The sequence below is a fragment of the Neoarius graeffei genome, chromosome 14 (assembly GCF_027579695.1).
Source record: "Neoarius graeffei isolate fNeoGra1 chromosome 14, fNeoGra1.pri, whole genome shotgun sequence".
NCBI classification, from domain to species: Eukaryota; Metazoa; Chordata; class Actinopteri; order Siluriformes; family Ariidae; genus Neoarius; species Neoarius graeffei.
In genome coordinates this window covers 32058812-32085954 of record NC_083582.1, presented here as the reverse complement: position 1 = coordinate 32085954, position 27143 = coordinate 32058812, and the positions used below count along the sequence as shown (strand labels likewise).

The 27143-nt window shown below is 42.8% G+C and overlaps 1 protein-coding gene across 1 annotated transcript in view; it reads right to left on the bottom strand.

Moving 5' to 3' along the window:
- Nucleotides 1–1092: 1092 nt before the first annotated feature.
- kif22 (kinesin family member 22) overlaps nt 1093–27143 on the bottom strand; it is a 41069-nt gene continuing 15018 nt past the window's right edge. The window contains 11 exon segments of the mRNA XM_060939530.1: nt 1093–1299; nt 1390–1449; nt 1550–1771; nt 8318–8406; nt 12613–12817; nt 12920–13040; nt 23527–23647; nt 23729–23936; nt 23938–24053; nt 24056–24122; nt 25797–26006. Of these exon segments, the coding sequence (XP_060795513.1) occupies nt 1270–1299; nt 1390–1449; nt 1550–1771; nt 8318–8406; nt 12613–12817; nt 12920–13040; nt 23527–23647; nt 23729–23936; nt 23938–24053; nt 24056–24122; nt 25797–26006 (1449 nt within the window). The 3' untranslated portion in view covers nt 1093–1269.

The window sequence follows — 27143 nt, the reverse complement described above, 5'->3', positions numbered from 1 at the left end:
CCAATTTTGACAGCGCATGTTTTTTTAATGCCGCACTGTAGACAGCGAACGTTTAAACATGATCAAACATAGGAAATGAACGACACAAAGCATGGCTCAAAAACAAAAAAGTTAAATAAACCCTGCTGATAGTTGATGGTGTTGCAACACATCGGTGTTATAACCCAATCTCTACCCAACCACCCGTCATTTTAATTCTCCTCGGATCAGCACCGACCTCACATTTGGCCTTAGGAGAGTTCAGTTGACGGAAATCCGTCACACGACGGAAAACTTTAATCCATGCGCTAGCCAATGGAAGCTTGACTGAGTCATTCCTCCCTTCCCCCATAGGTGGTGATGCATTTGGCAAGGATCTGCTCATTTGAGACTTTGACAGCAAATCAACTTCAACTCAATGGCCACTTTATTAGGAATACTTACATGCACACACGATAGCAATTAGCATAAGTATTCACGTGTTACCATGCTAGCTGTTAGCATGTTACCCATTACGATATCATGCCTGCTGTTAGCTCGTGAGTTGTTAGCATGTTCACCATTAGCATGTTACCATGAGAGCTGTTAACGTGTTAGGATTAGCATGGTAGCATGCAGAGTTGGCATGTTTGCTGTTAGCAAGTTCGCCTGAGCATGTTAAAAGTTAACATACTAGCCATTAGCATGTTAGCCTGTTAGCATGATAGTGGTCAGCATATTAGCCTTAAAGCGTTAGAATTTTAACAAATAGCATGTTAGAATACTAGCTGTTAGCATTAACATGTTAACATGCTAGCTTTTAGCATGTTAGTATGCCAACTGTTAGCGTGTTGGCATGCTAACTTTTAGCATGCTAGCTGTTCTACGACAGCTCAGCAAGCACACTTTGGATTTTCTCTGCGGAAATGCAGTCTAGTTACTTTTCCTTTCTTGCAACACTTGGCTCAGTAAATGCATTCGGAGTCCTGCCTGGAAAGTTACTGTATATATCTCTTTTTCATGCTGACATTCAGCTAGCCAGGAAATTGCAATGTGGAGTAAACAAGTCCAGACAAAACGTCACCTTAATAAAACTGAGATGAACAAGCACAAATAAAACTGACAAGTGCAGTGTAGCCCTGTAGCCACTTTAATTAAGCAGCGTGTTTTATTGCCAAATTAAATTCATACCGTACATGCACAGACAGTTAAATACAAGCTTCAAATGTAAATGCAATAAAATCTCATACAAAAAAAAAAAAATCCAACACGACTTCACATGTGGTATCCGTGGCCGAGTGAGCGACACACTCACTTCCCCATCGCACTTACAATATTGGCCTGCGAAGAAAATGGAAACATTTTAAAAATTTACAAAAACATGAAAAAACAACCAGTACATTTTATTTGGCTGCTGTGTTTTGTGCTTACCTTAATAAAAGATGAAAAACGTTTATCTGTAATGCCTTCAATTTTCTTCAAATCTTCCACCTAACAAGAAAGACGGCGACAGACAGAACAGCTCAACACGATCCGATTTCTCAGCCGCATGCTTCAAACAATTTATGCCAACCATTAGCTTTTTCTCTACCTGTGCGAACCCTCCATTGATTTCCCTCCAGCCCAGGATAAGTTTGGCCTTCTTGTCACCAATGAGTTGCAGAGTCTTCAGCTCTTTCAGCGAGCCGGAGTTGAGGATCTGGAGAATCTTTTTCTTGGACTGGTCTAACAATGACGAGTCTAGCCTTGACTCCCAGTTCGCTTCTTCCTCACAGGCTAGTTTCAGACCGCTGTTCTCCTTACCGTCAGAGATCTGAACAAAAGCGCAAAAGGACAAAAAAAACAAACAAACCCATAATTTCACAAAACTGATGAGCACCTATAATTAAAAAAAAAAAAAAAATCTGCACATCAATATCACAAGCCTTTAAAAATACGTTGGCTCCACTCTTCAATAAAACAAGTTGGCTGACTTGTTGGTTTTAATTGTCCAATTTAATACGAGCATTTCCACCATTTCAGGTTGAAGGATAGTCAGGGAGGGGGTAAGATCAGCTGTGTAGTTCAGAACTGCAGCAGCAAATCACATTACACTGTTGATCTAATCCCTTTACAAATTAGTTCTTAGCATGGACACATCTGTAGTGACCAACACAGGAAAGCACTGGTCCAGAGTGTGCTCGTGCGAGATTGGACAAGACCAGACCAGACCAGTAGGGCTTCCAAGTGGTGCCAGTTAATACTGGAGAGTTCAAAAACACCTGCGCCAAATCATTCCATTCATTTAATACATTTCCAAATACATATTTTGGTTCCAATAATTTTATTGGACAAGCACTGTTTGCTAATATCTAGTATAACAGCATCTTTCACTGTTTGCATCACTCCACTTATCCATCTCATCTCATTATCTGTAGCCGCTTTATCCTGTTCTACAGGGTCGCAGGCAAGCTGGAGCCTATCCCAGCTGACTATGGGCGAAAGGCGGGGTACACCCTGGACAAGTCGCCAGGTCATCACAGGGCTGACACAGACAACCATTCACACCTACGCTCAATTTAGAGTCACCAGTTAGCCTAACCTGCATGTCTTTGGACTGTGGAGGAAACCGGAGCACCCGGAGGAAACCCACGCGGACACGGGGAGAACACGCAAACTCCACACAGAAAGGCCCTCGCCGGCCGCTGGGGTCAAACCCAGAACCTTCTCACTGTGAGGAGACCGTGCTAACCACTACACCACTGCTTGGGCGGCACGGTGGTGTAGTGGTTAGCACAGTCGCCTCACAGCAAGAAGGTACTGGGTTTGACCCCAGCGGCCGGGCGAGGGCCTTTCTGTGTGGAGTTTGCGTGTTCTCCCCGTGTCTGCGTGGGTTTCCTCCGGGTGCTCCGGTTTCCCCCACAGTCCAAAGACATGCAGTTAGGTTAATATGGGACGGCCTTGGGCTGAGGTGCCCTTGAGCGAGGCACCTAACTCCCAACTGCTCCCCGGGCGCCGTTAGCATGGCTACCCACTGCTCTGGGTATGTGTGTGTGCTCACTGCTTCAGATGGGCTAAATGCAGAGAGGAAATTTCACAAGTGTGTGATGAATAAAAGTTGTGCTCTCTCTTTTTTTTTCCACTGTACCATGCATGACTTCAGAAGTGCCTTTTGGACACTTCCAGTTATTTCAGCTGGCTAAAATTTCGTCACTGAACTTCCTGACATTCATTTAACATCTCAGATTTAATATTAATGGTTATGGATTTGTGGAAAGCTTTGTGCAGTTAGGGTTTGCCTTAATAATTGGCACAAATCAAAAGGTCTCTTCAAGTGGGCAGGTTAAACCTGGCTGAGGACTACAGTTAGCTTGCTAACTTTAGGACTGCAGTTGTCATGAACAGTTTTGCACTCAAGTTTCCATCAATGAAGAGTTACATCATCAACGAAACTGACTTCATGTTAAAACTGTTAATGTTATGGTCATGTTGTCTGTTGTTGCGCAAATGAGGATGGGTTCCCTTTTGAGTCAGGTTCCTCTCGAGGTTTCTTCCTCATGTCGTCTGAGGGAGTTTTTCCTTGCCACCGTCGCCACAGGCTTGCTCATTGGGGATAGATTAGGGATAAAATTAGCTCATGTTTTAAGCCGTTCAAATTGTGTAAAGCTGCTTTGCGACAATGTTTATTGTTAAAAGCGCTATAAGCCTCGGTCACAACCAGCCGTACGTGCTCCTACGGCCGGTCTACGTGCAAAAAACGCAAGAAATGCACGGAGGGCGCGCGTGTGACGTGCTGATTTTTGAGCCGTAGACTGGCCGCAGAGGTTCTTTGTCATGTCAAACAAACTCTACGGGCGCTTATGGTTTTTTTCAGGTTGCAAGACAAACTTACAGCCAACGTGCGTCTTTCTCCACGAAAAAAAAAAAAGCAGCGATTTGGGAAACGCCAAAAATCACACGGCCAAAAAAAAAAAATCGTACGTCCGGTTGTGACCTAGGCTATACAAATAAACTTGACTTGACTTAAACTGTGCACCAGAACTGAATGTGGATATGATCCCGAGCTGCTTCCTCAAAAGTAAAGAAGCTCTTTGGCAAAAAACCTTGAGGAAAGAAGGAAAAAAAAGGGATTCGTTTTGCGCACAAAAGACCTACAGAGGAGCATCCGTATCCACACTCCAAAACGACATCTTGTCAGGAGAAAATCAACACACGAATGCAAGTTCAACCATGTGTGATTGAAGTTAAATCCCAGTGGTGTCCAGTGGCCCTCAATAACCGCTCATGCGGACAAGGATTTAGTTAATTCAGGTATAAAATAACTGCAGCTGTGACCGTTTGTCCTCTGAAGCCAACACTGGCTTCGTCTGTTCATAACGGCAGCTTGCATAATCAAATAGCTCTCTCTGATAGTTGAGAACTAGCAGCTGACATGACACAATCTGAATAAAAAGTAGAGGTTTATAGATATTTATTTAAATTAAAATGCAGAAATACTTGGAAATGTACTCGGAATGCAGGGATCAAACTTAAGTAGAGTTATTCCCATTAATGAGCAATTTCTTTTAAAAATGACATACTTGTTTTTCACAAGTTGCCACGGTTCCCTGAGGTCTTAATGAAATGTCAGACATGCTTTGGTCAAAACGTTATAAGGATAAAAGCATCACAGCTCCCTTCCCTCCCTGTCTAAACAGCCCTGAATTCACCCTGCTAGCCAGTCCTGACATCAATAAAGCGTACCATTATAAATAACCAGTAAGAACTTGCGCTACATTTATAACTAGCGTGGAATTAAACAGGCTATTAGTTCTGCATTGCAAAATAAGGTTGATAAAAAGATAGATCACTTTTTGGCAGCAGTGGCATGGTCGAGCATCAGCAGTGGATGAGAGAGAAAGAGAACAGTGCTAAACTTGCAGGCAACACATGATTGATCCTATCTATGGTTTATTACTGGCAGCCTACTTGTTTTTTCTCTCGGTAGGCACAGTGTGCCAGAGAGATGGTGCTGACACGGGCAACACAAACCTAACAACACACTCACCTCAAACAAGCTACGAGTGACTAAAGGCCAATTTATGCTGACAACCCAGTCCTCGCAGACGGCGTTGCAGATAGCGTCTGCGTAGCCCCCCCACCTTCGCAGACGCTCTGCGCGCACCTCCCAAAATTTGTGACCACCGCAGAAGCCTCGCAGACAAGAGGGCTCTGATTGGTCCACTCTACATCCGCTGTACACGCACTTCCGCTTCCCTACTTTCCCGGTTTGTTTTGTTTTCACGACCGGCATTTTTAAAAACACGAGCGAAGATGGAGCAGCATGAAGAGCGGTTGATTGAGGAAGTACGTACATCTATACGACTCCAGTTCCAGTCATTATAAAAAAAAGTTCTAGTCATTATAAGTAACCGGAGGATAAACACTCCACTAACCACACCCACCAACTACTCCTAGCGACTTAGCGCCCCCTTGCGTTGTGCCGGTGAATAACATCGCGCACGCCTATACTCTCGGCTCAACAATAAATTACAACTGTCTGCGAAAAGCTATCTGCGAAAGCCTTGTCGCAAGAGCATGCAGAGGCCTTAAGAGTTGTTTATAAAAGGTAGTGTATGGAAGCAGCACATGCTAAAAAGGACTCAGAATTTAAAAAATCAACATGATGGATAGATAACTGGTCATTCACCTGTACATTCAGAATGACATTGAATGAAATTTCGTTCCACTGGCTTACGTCAATATACACTATCGTTCAAAAGTTTGGGGTCACTTTGAAATGTCCTTATTTTTGAAAGAAAAGCACTGTTCTTTTCAATGAAGATCACTTTAAACTAATCAGAAACCCACGCTATACATTGCTAATGTGGTAAATGACTACTCTCGCTGCAAATGTTTTTGGTGCAATATCTCCATAGGTGTATAGAGGCCCATTTCCAGCAACTCTCACTCCAGTGTTCTAATGGTACAATGTGTTTGCTCATTGCCTCAGAAGGCTAATGGATGATTAGAAAACCCTTGTACAATCATGTTAGCACAGCTGAAAACAGTTGAGCTCTTTAGAGAAGCTATAAAACTGACCTTCCTTTGAGCAGATTGAGTTTCTGGAGCATCACATTTGTGGGGTCGATTAAATGCTCAAAATGGCCAGAAAAATGTCTTGACTATATTTTCTATTCATTTTACAACTTATGGTGGGAAATAAAAGTGTGACTTTTCATGGAAAACACAAAATTGTCTGGGTGACCCCAAACTTTTGAACGGTAGTGTAACTGCTGCATAGAACTATTGCACATAGTCCAGTAAACAAAAAGATCAAAATTTTTTACAATTAGATACATTTTAAAGCTAGACGGCCTTTTGATTTCATAAAAATCCGTGAAATTTACTTCCCTCTGAAACGTGGTCATTGTGAAATATGTTTATTTCTGTAATATCTCACAAAATTCTGCGGCTGGGAAGTTCTTTAATTTGAGGCGATTCCTGAGCAAATAATGTACCTGAAATCACTCGCTTCGCGCAGTCAAGCAGACAGAGGAAGTCCGTGTGCGCATGCGCAGGTTTACCACCTTCTTTTGGGTTTTACAGCAGCTGGCATCCAGTGTTGCATTGCTACCATATACAGGTTTACCTTTGAGCGTGCACCGACAGTTCCATCATTCTGTCGCTAAACGAACAGCTGATCACACCAAGGTGCTCGCTGACCGCCGATATTTATTAGTTTGCTCCTGCGTTTCCTTTCCTTCGTATATAACATAACGTCTTTTCTTCTTGCTTTCCGTTACTGTAGTCGGTCTTCCAGGTTTCATTCGCATGCTCACGTCCTCCATTTTTCTCTCCTGTTTCAAATTCGTATCCCACAATGCCTTGCGCAAACAGGGAAAGCCCACCACGTCATGCAAGATGTAGTATTTGAATTGGGTCAGGGTGAAGCAGGAAATAATAGCGGATAATTTAGGGCCACGTAGCCTTAAATTCATTAATTGCTCCATTTAAAAAAAAAAGTCACAAAATTGGAAGTCTGTGATTCGAATTCAGCAGCTTTCGGGCCACGAAACAAAAATAACTGGGTGTCAGGGAAAATTCTTATGACCTACAGTTGAAAAATCTGAAAGGCAGGATACCTTTCAACTCACCTTGAAAACCCCATTGTGTGCGCGCATACAGTTCTACACATGCTGTTACACTGAATATCAGTGCGGCCTATGGGTGAGTCAGAGCTGTGCCAATATTCAGTACAACAGCAGGACTGGTGAGAAAAAGACTGCTCCTTTGGCACATTTCTAAGTGATAACTTACACGAGCATACTCCAATGTTAAACTGTGGAACTCCCATTAAATAAATAAATAAATAAATAAAGCGTTAAGGGTAGTAGATCCGGTAATACAAAAATATAATCAGACTAAACATCACTGATATTGTAGCAACATTGTATTGTGTAAGCACAATTGCGTGGATATCGAGTCTACGCTTTCATATTCATTTTTCATCCACTGAACCATCTACTCCTTAGAAGTTTTCTGGCAATGCTGACAAAACACGTTCTCTCTTCAGAAACCTAAATGTTAAAGTGCATATCCTGGACCAATTTCGTGTTTTTTTTTTTTATATGAAAGTATGTCCCTTTACACACTCATCCAGAAGGGTAATTTTGCACAAGGCCATCTGTCTACTGCAGGAAAAAATAAAATAAAACGCATCTGGAAAAATCCCAAGGGAGTCTGGAGCCAGATTCGTGACGTCACCTGCGGAAGCGCCAGCAGGCTGCGAGAGCTTTGCACGGTTTCAGTGCACAGCCTGTGTAGACCAAGCGCTCCCATTTCTCTCTCATTGTCCGGTCTTTTGGGAAACGATGAGTACTAATCCCATCAAGATTGGTGTTGCTACACCCTCCGACGATACATCTGTTAACCATTTTAATAATTACGCGATAACGTTGAAGAAATTTGCAGAAAACCACCAGGTCATTTTCTCATAAACAAACCAGCACTGATGTAGGATTCAGAGGGAGGCGTCCCGCACGCGACGTCACGAAAATCAATGTTTGCCGGGAAATTCAAATGCCAAGTCTTTTCAGAGGCGGACCAATTCGCCTCAAACGGCTCGATTTCAACTGAATTTTTCTGGTATTGCGCAAGGTAAAAAAAAAAAAAAAAAAATGCACAAAATGCAAAAATGTGACTGATATTTGACCAAAGTTTAATATAAAATAGGAGAATTACACTGATCTTGCTCCTGAATTTACCCGTGATATGCACTTTAATTGCAAATGGGAAAGAACTTATAAAAATAAACGAAAACCTATAAACAAAATCCATTAATTGATGAGAAATCAAGGAAGAACATTGTTTAAAATAATAATAAAAAAAAAGTGCTAACCTCTGTCTTGATGCGTTTTTTCTTCTTGTCAAGAGTTTGAGACGCCCGACAGACCACAGCACAATCCTGCAGAGGCTGCACCTGGGACACTTCGCATACAAAGGCCAAAGAAGAGTATTGAAGGATATACATGTTTAATATATACAACCTTGAATCAGAAAAGGTTGGGACAGTAAAGAAAATGAAAAAAGTCATTTCTAAATTTAATTTTTCACTTGTATTGCACTGCACGAACCCAAGATATTTCATGTTTTGTCTGGTTAACTTCATTTCATTTGTTTTACATCCATTCCTTCATTTCAGGCCTGTAACACATTCCAAAAAAAGTTGGGACAGGGGAAATTTAGGGCTCGTAATGAGGTAAAACAATTAAATAAACGATGAGATTTGAAACAAAATCAGGATCCAGGAAAGGCCGAGTCTGAAGAGCAAAGGTGGCCTGAGAATCTCCAGCTCGTCAACGAAATGCATGAAAAGTTATTGAAATGTTCAAAAACAAACAAATCTTACTCTCAAAGATATGAAAGGATTTGGATATATATATTTATTTAACCCGCTACAGCGGAGAATACCATGAGCTGGCTAGTATTTAGCGTGTCCACCTTTCGAGTGGGAGATCTCGAGTTGTACTTGCAGTCAAATTCTCAGATACCAGAGGACCAGACCTCCCCCTTGTAACCTTAGCTATGTAACAGGAGAGAGGCTGAGGGCTAAGGAAACCGAGACATCGGAGGCGCCCAATGCACCTTAAGGGCCTGGTTAGTACTGGGACAGAAGACTGCCTGGGAAGACCAGGTCCCAGCATGGGAGGGACTTTGACTTGGACAGTGGAGATCATTAAAAGATTTGATGAATCTGGAGGAATTTTGGTGTGGAAAGGACAAGGGCGCAAGCCTAAGCCAAACACGCATGATCTCCAAACTCTCAGAAAGCACTTCATTAAGAACCATCATCCATCTAAAACTGAGATAACCACATGGGCTCAGGATTACTTTGGAGCAGTGGATATTAACATCCACAAATACCAATGAACCATTCTGCACAGTAAAGTTACGCCTTATGTTAATGGTGTCCAGAAGCGCGTCAACTTCTCTGGACTTGGAGGTATTTGGGATGGACCATCACACAGGTGAAATGTGTCTTGTGGTCAGATGGATCAGTATTTGGGGTCCATTTTGCAAGAAACTGATGCCATGTGCTCCAGACCAAAGACAAAAAGGACCATCTAGACTGTTACCAGCAACAAGTCCAAAAGCCAGGGTGTGTCATGGTATGGGATTGTGTCAGTGCCCTTGGCAAAGGTAACTTAAACTTCTGTGATCGAGCATTAATACAGAAAAGTACTTTGGAGCAACATATGCTGCCTTTGAGACATCTTTTCCAAAGAGATTTCAACAAAACAATGCAAAAATCACATTCTGCTCACATTACAAAAGGCGTGGCTGTGGAAGAAGAGGGTGTCTGTCCCCAATAGAGTCCCTTCTCATGTCATGTGGCGCATAGGGCGGCGCCGATCTCCGTTTCCGTAGCCCTCGGCCTCTCGCCTATTACATAGCTAGGGTTACAGTGGGGGGCAGGTCCTCTGGTAACCGCGATAGTTTGACTCCCCACTCGCATCTGTATTGCAGCGCGTCTTGCCAGACAGTAGTAGGTACCATTTTTATGATGGTCTTTGGTACGACCCAACCATGAATAGAACTCACGATCTCCCGATCAAAAGGCGGACACGCTAACCACTAGGCCAACTCATGGTTCACATCCCTAACAGAGAATGCATGGAAGATTTTGAAATGAAAAATGACGACTCCATACTGTTGCACACCTTAAGAACTGTTTGCAGGAAGAATGGGACAAAAGAACACCTGAAACGGTTCACTTGGTGTCTTCAAACCCTAAACATCTTTTAAGTGTTGCGAGAAGGAATGGCAACATAGTAAAATATTTACCACTTTATAATTTCAACTTTTATTTAAAAAAAATAAAATAAAAAATGCTGCAAGAATCAAAATTGAAATGTGCATTTTTGAAAACATCAAATAGATATTGTACTGTTGTATTATTTTGAGTGTAATACAGGTCAAAAATTATTTACAAAAAAAATAATCACTGTTTTCTGTTAAAATAAATTAAAATCAATCAATAAATAAATATCATCCCAATTTTTTCTGATTTGGGGTTGTAGCGCACACGCACACACTCCCAAACAGAACTAAATAGGATTATCCAATTTTCAAAACAATAACTTGTCCAAACAAGTGCAAGTTCATTTAATAAATCTTAAACATGTGAAAAATACGGTACAATATAAAAATAAGGAACATGGAATCTTTAACACCTCATGATGGCTAAAAAGGCTGGTCAAGTGTTAAATTAGGCGACTCATTTTAGATTTTTTGGATCACGGATCCGCCGACGGCAGTGCGTATTTTTATTTTAACCGCCGAAACGTACAGAAAGAAATGTAAAAAAAAAAAAAAAAAAAAAGTCACATTTTTCTTGTAACAGCACTGTATCCCTGGTACTAGGTCATATTTCTTTAAGTAAAAAGTATTAGAATCGCAAATACAAACGACAATGTGTGTCGTATATATCCACTTCAGCCGAGTCCGAAAACGAAACTATTTACGACATTGAGTATTCACTTGAATGTTTTTATGGTATTTACGACCGCTTTACGACAGTGTCAACCTCGTGCTGACCATGGCTGACGCTGACAGCATGGATTCCAAGCTATCGCCTCAACTGTACGTAAGCATAAAGTGTGGTGAAGAAAAGTCTTCTCAGTCAGTGCGTTTACATGCACATCCAAATCGAGCTACTGTCGATAATCGAGCTAAGGGTCCCAGCAGGGGTGCCAGAGAAATCCAATCCTACATGCACACAAAGAAATCGAGCTATTGTGTGAGGTACATTGTGCACCTGAGCCACAGGTGGCGCTACACGCCCCATCGTGTTGGTACACTTCCGGTTGTCGTCATGAAGAGCTATTCAAGAGTATAAACAAAGTTATCAGTTCCGTGTTCTGCTCGCCATTTTCTCTTCTTCGTTCGTTCTCCTTGTTCCTCCTGACCTCTTCTGCTGCTCGCTACTACTACTGTTGTCATGCCGACCGAGGCTGTAGTGTTTCCCGCTTGTGGTCTCGTCACTCCCGGAAGGGGCAGTGCTGACGTAAGTAGCTCGACTACGTAGCTCGATAGGGTTTACATGCACCAAGTAGCTCGGCTACAATCGCATAATCTAGGTCGTGTAGCTTGATTACGAGAAATCCAGTTCGGTTCGATTTCAGCCGAGCTAAGGTGTTTCCATGGCATTTAGAACTTCGATTTCAGCCGAGCTAAGGTGTTTCCATGGCATTTAGAACTTCGATTTCAGTCGAGCTACGGCAGAAATTCGATTTTCTCTATGTGCTTGTAAACGCACTGACTGTCTCACTAACCAAAATGTGGGTGATTTCGTCTCTCAATCGTTGAAAGTAAACAATGAAAAGATCAAAACGATTTTCGGTTCTCAGAAAGAAGGCGGTGATGTAACGAGCGCGATGCCGAATATGCCCCCCATAACGCAAGTTCGCGATTTTGGCTGCAAGTATCTGACTGTGGAATTAGAAGAGGATGGTGCCGCAGACAGTCCTATCGAATCAAGTAGCACGAACGTATCAGCCTTCGATGTGCTCATGAGAGCTCAACGGTCATATGACCACATACCTTCAGAGAAGTAAGTACTGGAATGCTAGTCCGTGTTATAAAGTTATACACAAAAACATACATACATACATATACACACACACACACACACACACACGTGTGCGCATGCATGTGTGTATGTAAAGTGTGTCTCTTGAATTTAAATTATTTTATCATCTTAATCCGACATTGAAATTTTTCCATGCAAAAAAAAAAAAGGACAAGGACACATTTTTATTTCGACCGACATCATCAAAAATATGTTGAAAAAATCCGTGAACCTAAAGATAAAAAGTGGGTGGCCTTACCACCGAATACTACATTTCTTCACTGAACTTCTCTCCTCCTGCCGTACGAGCCAAATGTTCCCAGTATTAGAGCTCTTACTTAAATCTTTGCCATCATGCCTGCATGTACAACACTTTCTGCCAAACCCCCCCGCCAAAAGGGGAGGGATTACTGTTCTGCATTAAAGAATATTTTGTTGGTCAATTTAAACACCTTGAATACCTTTTTGAGTCCATTATTATTTAAAGTAACCTTTACACCTCTAGTTCGAATTCTTTTGTATGTTCACAATCATACAACATACTCGCGACCTGCGGCTCTTACCCTGTAACGGAGTGACAATTGCCTGCTGTTTCCTGGGTCTTGCTGAAACCGACTGTTTCCGCTGGAGAGGGGGCAGATCTGTTTTGAAGAGAGATACGCTGCTTGATGTGTCCTCTCCTTCATCTTTCAGTCCATTCTGGTTTCCTGTTAGCTTGTTCAAAATCTCTGCCTTCTCCTCCAACTCCTTTTGTTTCTCCTTCAGCCTCTGTGAAGAATACATTTCAGAAGGGCCACCTCTGAGTAATACAGAACCGGAGTCATCTCAAACTGACTACAATGCATGAAGGAATATTCAGTATTCAGTAACCTCAATTTCTTTGCGGGACTGGGCAACTGTTTTCAGCAACTTGAGTCTCTCTTTCACTGGGGTGCCCAACATCATTTTCTCCAGAGCCATAAGTCGATCCAAAACTGAGGAATCCACTGGGCTGAAAAACAAAGTTACAGAAGTGGACCATAATAACAACTACTTTTAGAACAATACACTGTGGATCACCTGCTCGTTTTATTTGTGGTTTCCAGTGCAACAGGGTGAAAATTTGAGTTTGTGCATCAGTACTTTTTGAACATTTTCACAATACTAATAACTGAATTTGTCACTATAATCATCTTAAATTCACATACTACAACCCCTGGCAAACAGTATGGAATCACCAGTCTTGAATGAGCACTCATTCACACGTTTTATTCTGTAGAAAAAACTGAGATAACAAACATGATACAATAATAAAGTCATTCCAAAAAGTGCACCTTCTTGGCCTTCAGAAACACTAAAAGAAATGAAGAAAAAGCATTGTGGAAGTCAGTAAATGTTACTTTTATAGACCAAGCACAGGGAAAAAAAAAAAATATGGAATCACTCAATTCTGAGGAAAAAAATATGGAATCATTAAAAACAGACAAACAAAAGAACATTCAAAACACATCACTAGTACTTAGTTGCACCACCTCTGGCTTTTATAACGGCTTGCAGTCTCTTATGGCCCTTTTCCACTACCCTTTTTCAGCTCACTTCAGCCCGACACGGCTCGCGTTTCGACTACCTCAGAGCAGCACAACTCAGCTCGCTTCAGCCCTGCTCAGCACCCAAAACTCGCACGGTTTTGGAGTGGGGCTGAAGCGAGCCAAACCGAGCCGAGTGGGGCTGGGGGCATGAGGAGACACTCCCCTGTGCACTGATTGGTGAGGAGGCGTGTCCTCACATGCCCACACACGCCCCGCGAGCACGCTGGGATCTGTAAACCCGGAAGAAGAAGAATTACAAGAATTTCTGAAGCCTTATGCGCCTCGCCTCATCTATACGCTCTTGCCAGTATCTGTTGGCGTTGTCGGTGACAACAAGCCACAGCACCAAGACCAGCAACACTAACAACTCCATGTTTATTGTTTACTATCCGGGTCGTGAGACTACCGCTTAAAAGGTCACTGATGTCACTGTTTGCGCCACCTAACGACATCACGTGACGTTCACCCACTTTCGCTAACTCCACCCAATGTGTCCCACCCACTTCCAGCCAGCACGGTTCAGCACGGTTGTAGTCGAAATGCAACTCCAACAGCCCCACTCAGCCCGACTCAGCACGGCACGGCTCAGCCCAACTCAGCCGCGTTGGTAGTGGAAAAGCGGCATTAGGCATGGACTTGAGTGACAAACAGTATTCATCAATCTGGTGCCAACTCTCTTTGATTGCAGTTGCCAGATCAGCTTTGCAGGCCGGAGCCTTGTCGCGGACCATTTTTTTCAATTTCCACCACAAGTTTTCTATTGGGTTGAGATCTGGACTATTTGCAGGCCATGACATTGACTGGATGTGTCTTTCACCAAGGAATGCTTTCGCAGTTTTTGCTCTATGGCACGATGCATTGTCCTCTTGGAAAATTATTTCATCATCCCCAAACATCTTTTCAATTGAAGGGATAAGAAAACTGTCCAAAATGTCAATGTAAACCTGTGCATTTATTGAAGAAGTAACCACAGCCATCTCCCCAGTGCCTTTGCCTGACATGCAGCCCCATATCATCAAGGATTGTGGAAATTTGGATGTTTTCTTCAGGCAGTCCTCTTCATAAATCTCACTGGAACGGCACCAAACAAAAGTTCCAGCATCATCACCTTGTCCAATGCAGATTCGTGATTCATCACTGAAGATAACTTTCATCCAGTCATCCACAGTCCATGATTGCTTCTCCTTAGCCCATTGTAGTCTTGTTCTTTTCTGTTTAGGTGTCAATGATGGTTTTCTTTTAGCTTTCCTATATGAAAATCCCATTTCCTTTAGGCGATTTCTCACGGTTCGGTCACATACATTGACTCCAGCTTCCTCCCATTTATGCTTCATTTGTCTTGTTGTACTTTTTCGGTTTTCAAGACATATGGCCTTAAGTTTTTTGTCTTGACGCTTTGATGTCTTCCTTGGTCTACCAGTACGCTTGGCTTTAAAAACCTTCCCATGCTGTTTGTACTTGGTCCATATCTTAGATACAGCTGACTGTGAGCAGCCCACAAATCCTTGGCAACCATGCGTGAAGAGTTACCTTCTTTAAGAAGTTTGACAATCCTCTCTTTTGTTTCAAGAGACATCTCTCTTGTTGGAGCCATGATTCTTGCCAGTCCACTCGGTCCAGCAGCCCTCCAAGGTGCGATAACTGCGCTGTTTCTAACTGCAGACTAACGAGCAGATCTAATCTGAGGCAGGTGTCAATTTAGGGAAAGGAAATTGACTGGGTGAGTCCTTATTTTCTACCTGAAAATTGAGTGATTCCATATTTTTTTCCTCAGATTTGAGTGATTCCATATTTTTTTCCCTGTGCTTGGTCTATAAAAGTAACATTTGCTGACTATCACAACGTATTTTCTTCGTTTATTTTAGTGTTTCTGAAGGCCAAGAAGTTGCACTTTGGAATGACTTTATTATTGTATCATTTTTGTGATCTCAGTTTGTTCTACAGAATAAAACGTCTGAATGAGTGCTCATCCAAGACTGGTGATTCCATACTTTTTGCCAGGAGTTGTATTTCATCTCTACTGTAGGACTTTTTTTTTTTTTTTTTAATCTCATCAGTTCACCCATGTAATTTACGGTGTACGTAAACCTCGTATGCATGAAACCAGGCGTGTGTTTTCACAAGGCAGAAACCAATTCACCTGTGCTCAAATTACACCTCACCTTGATGCTGCATGACCATTAGGGTGGTCCCCAAATTTTTTTTTTAGGATTTTGTTACGACCAGCTGACCTTTTTTTTTTTTTACATTGCCTAAAAGAAGTTATCATGCAAAATTTGGTTAAGATTGAACAAATGTTTAGAGGTGCCACAAAGCCATTAAAGTTTTCACTCGAGACACAATATAAAATAATGTGGCTTATTAATTGTTTCATATTTAATACAAACAATACAGTAATATAACTTCCTGTGTTCAAAGTAACAATAGCTATTACTTGTCTGTGATTTTCTAAACCCTTCGGTATTATGGTATCTTGTGGAGATAAAAGAACACACTAAGGACTTCCCTAGCAGAAGGAAGCTTTCTCCCAGACAGTTCCTTGGAAGTGGGACCAATTAACCAAACATAATTGTCCTTTCTGGTGTTGTGCTTTGCACCACCGGTACTACCTGTATTACTGTTGCTAGCCATCTGAAAAACATAGAAAGAAAAACATTCACAACTTCATCAGCATATTACGATCAGTGCTCATTGTTTAAGAACCCCTTAGTGCATGAAAGTTAATCTTCTATCAGTCTATAAACTCTTCCTGCCTCTTCTTTTTCATAGAAGTGGCATATTCCCTCTAGAACTGTGACTTTTTGGGGGTTTGAGATCTTCTCTGCAACAGTCTACGCACCAACTAATGTTAATAGCTTAACCCGATTTGCAACCTCGTGTGGCACCTCTAAATATTAACCAATTTTTCTGAAATTTTGCTTGTTGCCTTCTTTTAAGCCTATGTAAAAAAAATGGTAGGGTGGTCGGAATGTCTCTCATCTCATCTCATCTCATTATCTCTCACTGCTTTATCCTGTTCTACAGGGTCGCAGGCAAGCTGGAGCCTATCCCAGCTGACTACGGGCGAAAGGCGGGGTACACCCTGGACAAGTCGCCAGGTCATCACAGGGCTGACACATAGACACAGACAACCATTCACACTCACATTCACACCTACGGTCAATTTAGAGTCACCAGTTAACCTAACCTGCATGTCTTTGGACTGTGGGGGAAACCGGAGCACCCAGAGGAAACCCACACGGACACGGGGAGAACATGCAAACTCCGCACAGAAAGGCCCTCGCCGGCCACGGGGCTCGAACCCGGACCTTCTTGCTGTGAGGCGACAGTGCTAACCACTACACCACCGTGCCGCCCCGTGGTCGGAATGTTTTGGTAAAAAAAAATTTTTCCCATACATTTCGGGACCACCCTAATGACCATTTTAAGATGCATTTTCAGTTTATGGAAAAATCACTACTTTCCGCTGGTGGGTCCAGACCTGCACTGTTCTTGTAACGATACATCTTTTCCTATTTGTTTCGCTGTTGTTGCTGAATAATTTATACCATTTCTTCCGTGATATCAGCTCAATAAATAACCGATATACGTAACTGAAAACCAGTACAGCTGTGGTCCGCCAGCCATTTGATTAAAACCAACTAAAATAAATAAACCCACAATTGTTTCATACTAACTATTTCATACAGAATTTACTCAAGACTGATAGCCACAGATAAACATGTCTTCCCCAACAATGTGCCATAAGGTACACAGAACCTCTGGTTTTCGCTATGGGGATACATTGTTTTAAGCACCAGCTACCAAATCTTGGCCTACCACACAAGGCCAGGACCTGTTAAAGTGCTATCTTTACAAATCATAACCCCCCCAAATCACCATCCAGAGACCAGGCTTGTAGTACCTGAGTCCGACTCATGCCCTAATTTTAAGGACTCGTGACTTGACTTGGACTCCTGCATTAATTGCATTCAGACTCAAATTGGAGACGAGGACTCGGATTTTTTCTTTATTTTTTGTAACAATAATTTGGCATAAGATATTTACATCTACGTTATTTTTGTACTAATTTTGTGCAAGAGTGTCACACCTGCGTGCCTTGGCGCGTACATCAGATACACTCAGGTGTGCGCCAAGAGGACTCTCGCGTGCGCCGTAAACGACTTGCACATGCACAGGATTAAGGCGCAATCAGCGCGCCTGTATAAAAAACGTGAAAACACACTTTACGAAGTATTGAGTTGTGTTGCTGACGTTTCCGAGCCTTATTTCCTTGTTTGGTTTCCTGATTTCCTGTTTCTTGTCTTTGATAGCCTGTTTGTGCGTCACTCGACCTGTTACCCCTTTTCGCTGTTTTACGATTTTTCCTGCCGTTCTGGATTGTTTACCGTCTTCACTTGTATTAATAAACACACCTTCTGCACTTACATCCGTCTCCCAACCGTCTCTGACGGAATACTTCACGCTCCCTGATAAAGAGAAGCACATTCACCTGTTCATACACCATGTTCAGAAACAAACTAATGTTAATGGCGCTGAAACAGACACTGTCAAATAACGCAGTCGGAGTCTTGTTCTCGGACTTGGATCAATTGTGGGTGGCACGGTGGTGTAGTGGTTAGCACGGTCGCCTCACAGCAAGAAGGTTCTGGGTTTGACCCCAGCAGCCAGCAAGGGCCTTTCTGTGCGGAGTTTGCATGTTCTCCCCGTGTCTGTGTGGGTTTCCTCCAGGTGCTCCGGTTTCCCCCACAGTCCAAAGACATGCGGTTAGGTTAATATGGGACGGCCTTGGGCTGAGGTGCCCTTGAGCGAGGCACCTAACTCCCAACTGCTCCCCGGGCGCCGTTAGCATGGCTGCCCACTGCTCTGGGTGTGTGCACGCAGTGTGTTCACTGCTTCAGATGGGTTAAATGCAGAGAGGAATTTCACAAGTGTGTGATGAATAAAAGTTGTGCTTTCTTTCTTTCAATAGCGGACTCGACTCGGCTCAATTTTCTTTTAATGACTTGGACTTGAACACCAGGGACTCAAGACTTGACTTAGACCTGAGGTTTAGTGACTCTACTACAACACTGCTAGAGACAGGACCACATTGACTATATTTTGCACAACAGGACAGAATAACCTTTTAAAATCATATATTTATCATGTTAGCACTAGGGATGTTAACCGATGACCGTTTGACCGATGGTTGACTGAATCAACGTCAACCAGTTAATTTTTTTTGGTTGTCGGTTAAACTAGAGACAATTCCCCTGTGGGAAATTGTGAGAGTGATGCAGTGCGCGTAGCAGTCGCTATTGAGGTATTTCACCCACATGACCAAGTCACGTGATGCAGCCATTTTGGACGGCACGCTTAAGTCCTTCAGTGCAAGGCGGTATGAGATGGTGGAGACCTTTGCACATTTTAACAAGAAAGTAAGCTGTGATTCGTGTTAAATTGGATCTGTCTTTTATCACAAACACTGTACCCAGCCTTGGTATGGAGCCAAGGTTGTCAACAGAAGTCAACAGTTTGATGAAGGATGACCCAGCAGTTTGAAACGGTACAAGGTAGGCTATGTTCACAACACTGTCTTGTTACTCGGGGGATCCGAGATCCCCTGAAACAGACATGAGATCCTTTGAAAACATGATTTGGGAAATGTTGGGGGGGGGGGGTCTCTAAAATACTGGCAAAATGATGTTTATTGACATAGCAATCGTGTGTAACGGGAAGCATTTGCATATCCGAAGTGTTGTGTTTACATGACAACGACTGCTGCTGCCAGGTTGGTTGTTGAGTAGCCTGACTGTTTTTTTTTCTTGCGTGTGGTATCATTGTTGACGCAAGGTTGTTTTTTGAACATGCCAATGCGGACACGATTTCCCCTGATGAGTTATGACTTCAGACGCGATGCGTGTGTGGAGTCCGCGTGATATGTGCGTAAGATAGGCTTCTCGTGTTTGGAGATCAGCGCTTTTTTTTCCTTTTCTCTTTCTTTCTTTTTACTTAATTTCCCTGTTTATTTCTGTGTCCCGTTTTTTTTCTAGCCTCTGTTATTGCATTTTATGTCTGATGTCTGCTACATGCAACCCTAGACAAATTAACACTGCCTTGTTTCACTGCTCAGATGGGTTAAACACTGACCCATTTACTTTTTGCTATATATTTTATCAAAATTGCGTTAACTGATAAACTAACCTGAAATGAAATGATCACTGCAAAGTCTGGAGTACTCTGTTGGCTCCCAATCCTGTGTTTTCACAGCTGTAATCCCTCTTGTCTGGGTCAGTAGTAAACCGGTAGTGATGTGTCGGTCGCGAACGATCCGGTTCAAAGAGCTGGCTCTTCGGTGGGAGCCGAGTTGGGGAGCCGAATTATTTTTTTGTCCTTAGGTGCCTCAGAGAGAGACTTTCACAAAAAAAGTTGCTGTCTGATTGCGTCTTTGTGTTGTCTATTACCATTCAAAGGAAAAAAAGTAGCATGGTGTACGCCTACTTTTTTTGGTTGGGGGGGTTGATGTCATTCACAGCTGCGAAAATACGAAAATTGGTGTAATGCTTAAAGCTGTGGAGCGCAGGGGAGAGGAGTCTGTGAGGCACCTGAGGAGGGGAAAATCAGCTGTGTATTTTATATTGGTAATATAACAGTTTTGCATTATGTTTGAGAAAATAATTTATTAATTGGTAAGTAAGTTTTATTTCTATAGCTAGAATATTGTTACACTGCTATACTTTACAAAGCTTTACAATGGCTACAAAAACTAAAAAATTAAATGGAAAACATCCTATTGATAAAATATAAATAATGTAATTAATTAACTAGTTAATTGCAGCAATTAAATCAAAAATAAAATCTCAGGAGCCGTTTGGGAGCCGAAAGAGCCGGCTCCTTATAGTAAGAAGAGCCAAAAGAGCCGGCTCCCGAAAAAGAGCCGAAATTCCCATCACTAGAAACCGGTAAAAGGAGCGTCCTGCACGCTGTCCCTGTCTGTTGTGGCAGCCCACAGCACAACAAGCAAACACCATGGTTATTTATAGAGTGCTTACTGACAAATTAATCTATTCTAGGTGTCTGTAACACGTTTTTTTTTTTTCAAGCCGGTTCTCCCTCTCTGTCTGCAGCGTTAGTATGTAGCTTGACGTTCAAAATGGCGGACACGGGGCGTCACATGACCCTGTGACGTCAGGTGAAATACCTCAATAGCAGGAGCTGCACTGAACTGTGTGTGTCTCTCTCTCTGAGAGGGAGCGGCCCCTCCCTCGTGTGTGTGTGAGAGGGAGCAGCCCCTCCCTCGTGTGTGTGTGTGTGTGTGTGAGAGAGAGAGAGAAGCCCCTCCCTCGTGTGTGTGTGTGAGAGAGAGAGGGAGCAGCCCCTCCCTCGTGTGTGTGTGTGTGTGTGTGTGTGTGTGTGTGTGTGTGTGTGTGTGTGTGTGTGAGCGAGCAGCCCCTCCCCCATCCGCGCGCTGCAAGCAGAGACACAGTGTGAAATTTGTTTTTTAAGAATGGTTTTTAATTTTTAAGTGTGTTTAATTTTTTTTAAGTTTTAATTCTGTATTAAAATTACTAAACAAGTAAACGTCGTCACAGTCCACGAAACACAGGAAGCACGAGAAGAAAACAGCAAATCAGAAAGCCGCGCACACCTGCGCAGCTTCCGCGAAAACGTGCGCAGCCCTCCGACCCACTGCCCCCCCTATGCCTCACGGACCGCAATGGCACCTGCCCACTTAGCAACTTTAATACAGAATTTACTCTGATGAAATTATTCAGACACTCCAACGCCCCCCCCCCCCAAAAAAATCGTATCTGCACGATTCAGCCGTGAAAAAGGCGGCATCCGCCTAAAGGCGCGCCGTTTGCATCCCTGTATAGGTTAACCGACTTTAACCGGCTAATGAGGCTCGGTGGTCGGTCAAGATTTTTTTTAGTTTTCGCCATCCCTAGTTAGCACATCTGTGTGTCAAGTCTGGTTTATGCTTTACCAGACCTGCTTCTGCGAAGTTTCCAACACAAACTCAAATTATAGAATACGAAATGTTTCTCAGAACAGTAGAAAGATTTTACCTGTCCAAGAAACAATGGGGCAGAGTTTTTACACTTCCATTTAATTTTTATGATGAATCTCTAATGAAACCGTATTCCCTGGGATCCCAAAAGGTTAATTACCAGTTATTCTGAGAAATCGAGTCATACATGAGCACCGAGTTGGCTATAAGCCAGGTATGATGAGACTGAGCGGAATAACGGTTTTATTCGATCCACATTCACTGGATTTTGAGAAACGGAGCATTTTTATGCTTTGCAAATTCAATAAATAACAAGAGTGCTCCAAGAGCACAATATCGGGAACCAGACAGTCTCGGTGTTTAAGTCTCGGCTGAAAACATATCCGTTTAGTCAATGGTGTTTATGAGGTAAAGGTGTAGATCTGGAGGCTCCTCAGACAGAGTGTGTTTTGGTAAACTGGGATGTATGGATACTGTCAGTCCCCACTCGCTTACTCACTCGAGTTTGCTGACGGTGTAGTGGCTGCTGCTTTATGTCCCGGGGCTCCCTCATGCCTGTGTTACCTTCTGGCTCTCCCCTTTTAGTTTTGCCGGAGTCCCTGCTTGTACTCAGTGCAATATGTATACTGTTCCTACTTATTCAGGTGACACTGGGCATACCTAACAACCTGTGTTTTCGCTCTCTCTCTCTCTCTCTCTCTCTCCTCCCCCCAAATCTGTCCCTCTGAGTTACATGTCGGTCCTAGGATCGAGATCCTGACCTCTTCTGCTCCTCAGACCTGCCTGATCCATCCTGGTGCCCTGTGTCTGGTCGGAGTCTCATTACATCACCTCCTGTTGAGGACGGCCCCACATGGACAGTTGAAAGTCACACCTGGAGGACGCTCTGGACTCTTACAGTAATGCTTTTATGGCTGAGGACTACAGTTGACTTGCTAACTTTAGGACTGCAGTTGTCATGAACAGTTTTGCACTCAAGTTTCCATCAATGAAGAGTTACATCATCAACCAAACTGACTTCATGTTAAAACTGTTAATGTTATAGTCATGCTGTCTGTTATTGCGCAAATGAGGATGGGTTCCCTTTTGAGTCTGGTTCCTCTCGAGGTTTCTTCCTCATGTCGTCTGAGGGAGTTTTTCCTTGCCACCGTCGCCACAGGCTTGCTCATTGGGGATCGATTAGGGATAAAATTAGCTCATGTTTTAAGTCGTTCAAATTCTGTAAAGCTGCTTTGCGACAATGTTAACTGTTAAAAACGCTATACAAACAGACCTGACTTGATCCCCCGCTGGCAACTAGGCCACAATTCTGGTAAAATGCGACTGAATTGAACAAAACCACAGTATGCAGAGTTTCGTGAAATTCCTCCAAAAACCGTGAGAGGAGCTGATTTCAGAAGGCGAGTACCCTTCCTGAGATGGACGGACGGATACCGCCACGGCACAATCCACCTTCTGGCCAGCGGGGATAAAAACTTTATACAAAACGGCTGACAAAATCATTTCCACTTAAAATGTAAACAAACGGGCAAAATGACAATTGCAATTTGTGAAAAATGCTATAATAATTCTGGGGGGGGGGGGGGGGGGGGGGGATCCTTACCATCAAATACTTGCATTCCATAGTTTGTTGATTTTTTTTTTTTTGGAGGTTTTGTTTCTGAGTAGTTTTTATTTCATCCTCGACTGGTTTAGCAACACGCTCCGCCATTTTGTTTTTCTCTACTCACAGTATGTGAGCTGATATCCTACTAGTAGAGTTGCCAATCAGAGCTCATATCCAGTGAATGTGGATAGATTAATAAAGTTGGACTTTGTTTTATATATATAACGCCTACATTTTATTGCCCATCGCCTGCGCTGTGCTCTCGACGCTCGTGTTGGCCCTTAAACCTATACTGATCTAGACAACACACCTATGGGGATGTGCGAGTGGGGGGGATGGCTGCTCCACTTTCTTGCCTTCCTTCAGCTTCTTATTCTGGGCTTCTCTTGGTCCCGCGGCATCTTGCTCCTCTCTGGACCTCTTTCCTGCAGCTGAAAGAAAAGATCACAGAGCTCATGAATAAATGCTTTCAACCAGTTAAGCAAACCGAACCCAAAGGACTGAAGGCTCACCATTCATGGGCGCAACCACTGTCTCTCTGACAAACGGCCTGTTGATGACTTGCTTGGATTTGGCAGCAAAGTTGAGGGCAGAGAATGTATCAAAATAGTACTGATACTCAGGGGCAATGTTTGTGATCATGACTGAATGAGCTGAACCACCGAGTGAATCTTGTAAAAGACGGGTGAGCTTGCTGTCCCTGTAGGGCACACGCCCCCCCAGTCCCCGTGTTCAGACAGTCCACCACCTTGCTCAGGGTGAAGAGAGACAAGTTTATAGCACCGCTTTCTTTCAGGCGGATGCCCTGGTTTCCTGTGCGTCGGTTGTCCTCAGAACAGCAAGGTCCACAAGATACAGCTTTCCTGTCTGCTGTCGGTGAGGAGGAACACGCTGACCTTTCACCACCTGGGATTTAAAAAAAAAAAAAAAAAAAAAAAGACAAATTCTGTCTGTCTTTGTACTCGTCACTGATCCAAAAGGGCTAACAAAAATAAATGCCAGGATATACACAGACATTATGGGTTGTTTTACAATCAAGGTACAAAGTTTGTGTCACAGGGGTCCAAAATTCAAATTGATTCAAACTGGTTCTTGTACCAGTTTTTAAGTGAAGGACAAGTTAAAGAACAGATTTCAGGTAATTTCTTGACATGTGTGTATGGTAGTTTTGTGTAATCTGCTATAAGATGCGAGAAACAAATGAAGTGATTCTCGGAGAGGACTTTTTTTTGACAATTCAGAATCCACTACTTCCATAGTGCTTTTAAATATAAGGCCCTGTCCACACGGCAACGGATTCAGGTGAATCCGATAAAATTTTTTAGCGTTTCGGCCTGGCGTCCACACGGCACCGGCGTTTTGGGTGCCCCAAAACGAAATCTTTTGAGAACGGGTTCCAGAGTGGAAAAATCTGGCAACGGCGCCGTTGCGAAGTCGTTTGGATGAGTAGAACGGATTTGTTTACGATGATGTCACAACCACATGACCAGAACAAGCAGCACTCACTCATTCACGCCGGGTAGAAGAAGGGGTTTATGCGCATGCGTCCTACTTCTATTGTTCTGGTGTCTCCGATGGGACCGTCTTACAGCGCACGTAGAGGTGTGGCATGTGTATTGCATCGTTTTCAGCAAGCGTTGCGTTGCCATATGTACCTGATATTTTACTGATCCGTTGCCCATGTGGACGCGATATTTTTTTTACCCGCTAAAAAAAAAAAATCTCGTTGCCGTTGTCGTGTGGATGTAGTTTAAGGCTGTAAGCTTTGTGTTAGTTGTCTCTCATATTTATGTCCCAATATCTTGACCACATTTTAGGATGAAAATAATCATTTTAGATATGTTATTTTATATTGAAAAATTAGCTGTCTCGGAGAGGACATTTTTTTTTGACACAATTACATACTAATTTGATCAAAATAGTCTGAAAACTTACTGGCATTCAACATTAACACTTAACTATGTTTCCAATGATATGGAACCAAATATTTGTTTTATGGTATAAAGAATGATTTAAGTGCATCCCTTTTGGAGCTACCTGTGGTCAAAAAAGCACTTTTTCTAAATGACACGAGTAATTTTGCTAAATGAGACATATATTGCCATACATTCACCAAAAATAACGTTATCACAATGTTTTTTTGCATGGTAAATAGAGCTATCACAGGGCTACAATAAACAACCAAGCTTATTTAGTCAAGCCTTTTGATATTGAAGATAAGTGTTAAATGTGATTTTTAGCCTGCGTACCCTGATTGTAAAACAACCCTTATGTAATGCAAACATTAAATATTTCAGTTTTCCTGATCACAGTATGCCACACCGGCCAGCAAAAGAGTGAAAAGCAAGATGGGTACTATCATATTCAGAACTGCTTAGACAGCTTGTGTTTTCTCCTTAAATTTTCCCCAGCAGGCACACCGCGAGCCAGTGGGTTGGTTTATTTATTTTTTTGCAGGGAGAACACTGATTTCAGCACCAGCTACCAAATCATGGTCTACCACACAGAGACCACAACCTGTTAAGATGCTTGAAGTAAAAAGGAGCACGCAGCTTCAGGAGGCAGGACTGAGGATGATACCTTAATGAGGAGTATTGCATGACTGCGACTGGAGCGCTGGTTTAGTTTGGTAGAGGCTGTCGTGCGGTTCAAACTGGCTGGCACAAAGCAGGCATGAAAATCGGAGAAAGACGAGAGGGGGGTGTGAGTTAAGCCTGGAATGATGATATTTTTATCCTTGTCTTCACGGATTGGCAGATCCGGAGAGCTAGGGGACAAAAGGTCCAAAACCTGCAACCACAGAACAGACTTCAGCAGTCCAAATCTCTCTCTCACACACACACATACATACTTTTCGTAGAGTAGCATGAATATGTGATATTAAAAACAATAAGTCCCCAATATGACCAGATTATCAATATGAACACAATGTACTGGGAGCAGAGTAATCAGTTCTCTCATGTCAGTCAAGTTAAGTGCAACAGGAGAGTTAAACCCATAGACTGCTTAGCTGTCGACCTTTACCAATTTTGCTACGGTGTTTTTGCACTTGTTTTCTTTCCCCAGGACCAATGCACCAAGATTTATGTACGTTTATATCTCTTGCACACAGCAGGCCAGGGTTTGCTAAGGGCTTTAGACCATGCCTGATGACAATATCCTTCCCTAAAAGAGCCTCAGTAAAAACTTTAGTATAAGTACAACTTCGGGCCAAGTCCCACACACAAAGATGACATCACAGTCATTTTATATTGGCGCACACTTGCATATTCGAGTTAAGATGTGTGAAAGTGATGAAGGCAAAGTAAAACGAGTGCTCGGAGAGCACAATATCCCCCGCTAGCAACTAGGCCATAACTCTGATAAAATGCGACTGAATTGAACGAAATTGCAGTGTGTGTATTATCGATATATAACAAAGAATCCCGCCAAGTTTCGTGAAATTCCTCCAAAAATTGTGAGAGGAACTGATTTCAGAAGGCGAGTACCCTTCCTGAGATGGACGGACATCGCCACGACATAATCCCCCTTCTGACCTTTCAGCCAGCGGGGGATAAAAATTGAGGGAAGTTGATTTCAGAAAGCGAGCACACCTTGATGAAATTCCCAAAGTACAAGTTTGTTAATAATCAAGGGCAGAACTCGGGTAAAATTTGCCCAAAGTAAATTAAATTTCAATATGCGTATAACTGTCATATAACAAAGCCTTCTGCCAACTTTGGTGAAATTCCTCCACAAATTGTAAGAGCTGATGATTTCAGAAGAACCTACACCCTCATGAAATTGTCAAAATTATTTAATCAAGAGTCAAAACTTTAATAAAATTTTCCCAAACTAAATTAAATCAGGGGCGGCACGGTGGTGTAGTGGTTAGCGCTGTTGCCTCACAGCAAGAAGGTCTGGGTTCGAGCCCCATGGCCGGCGAGG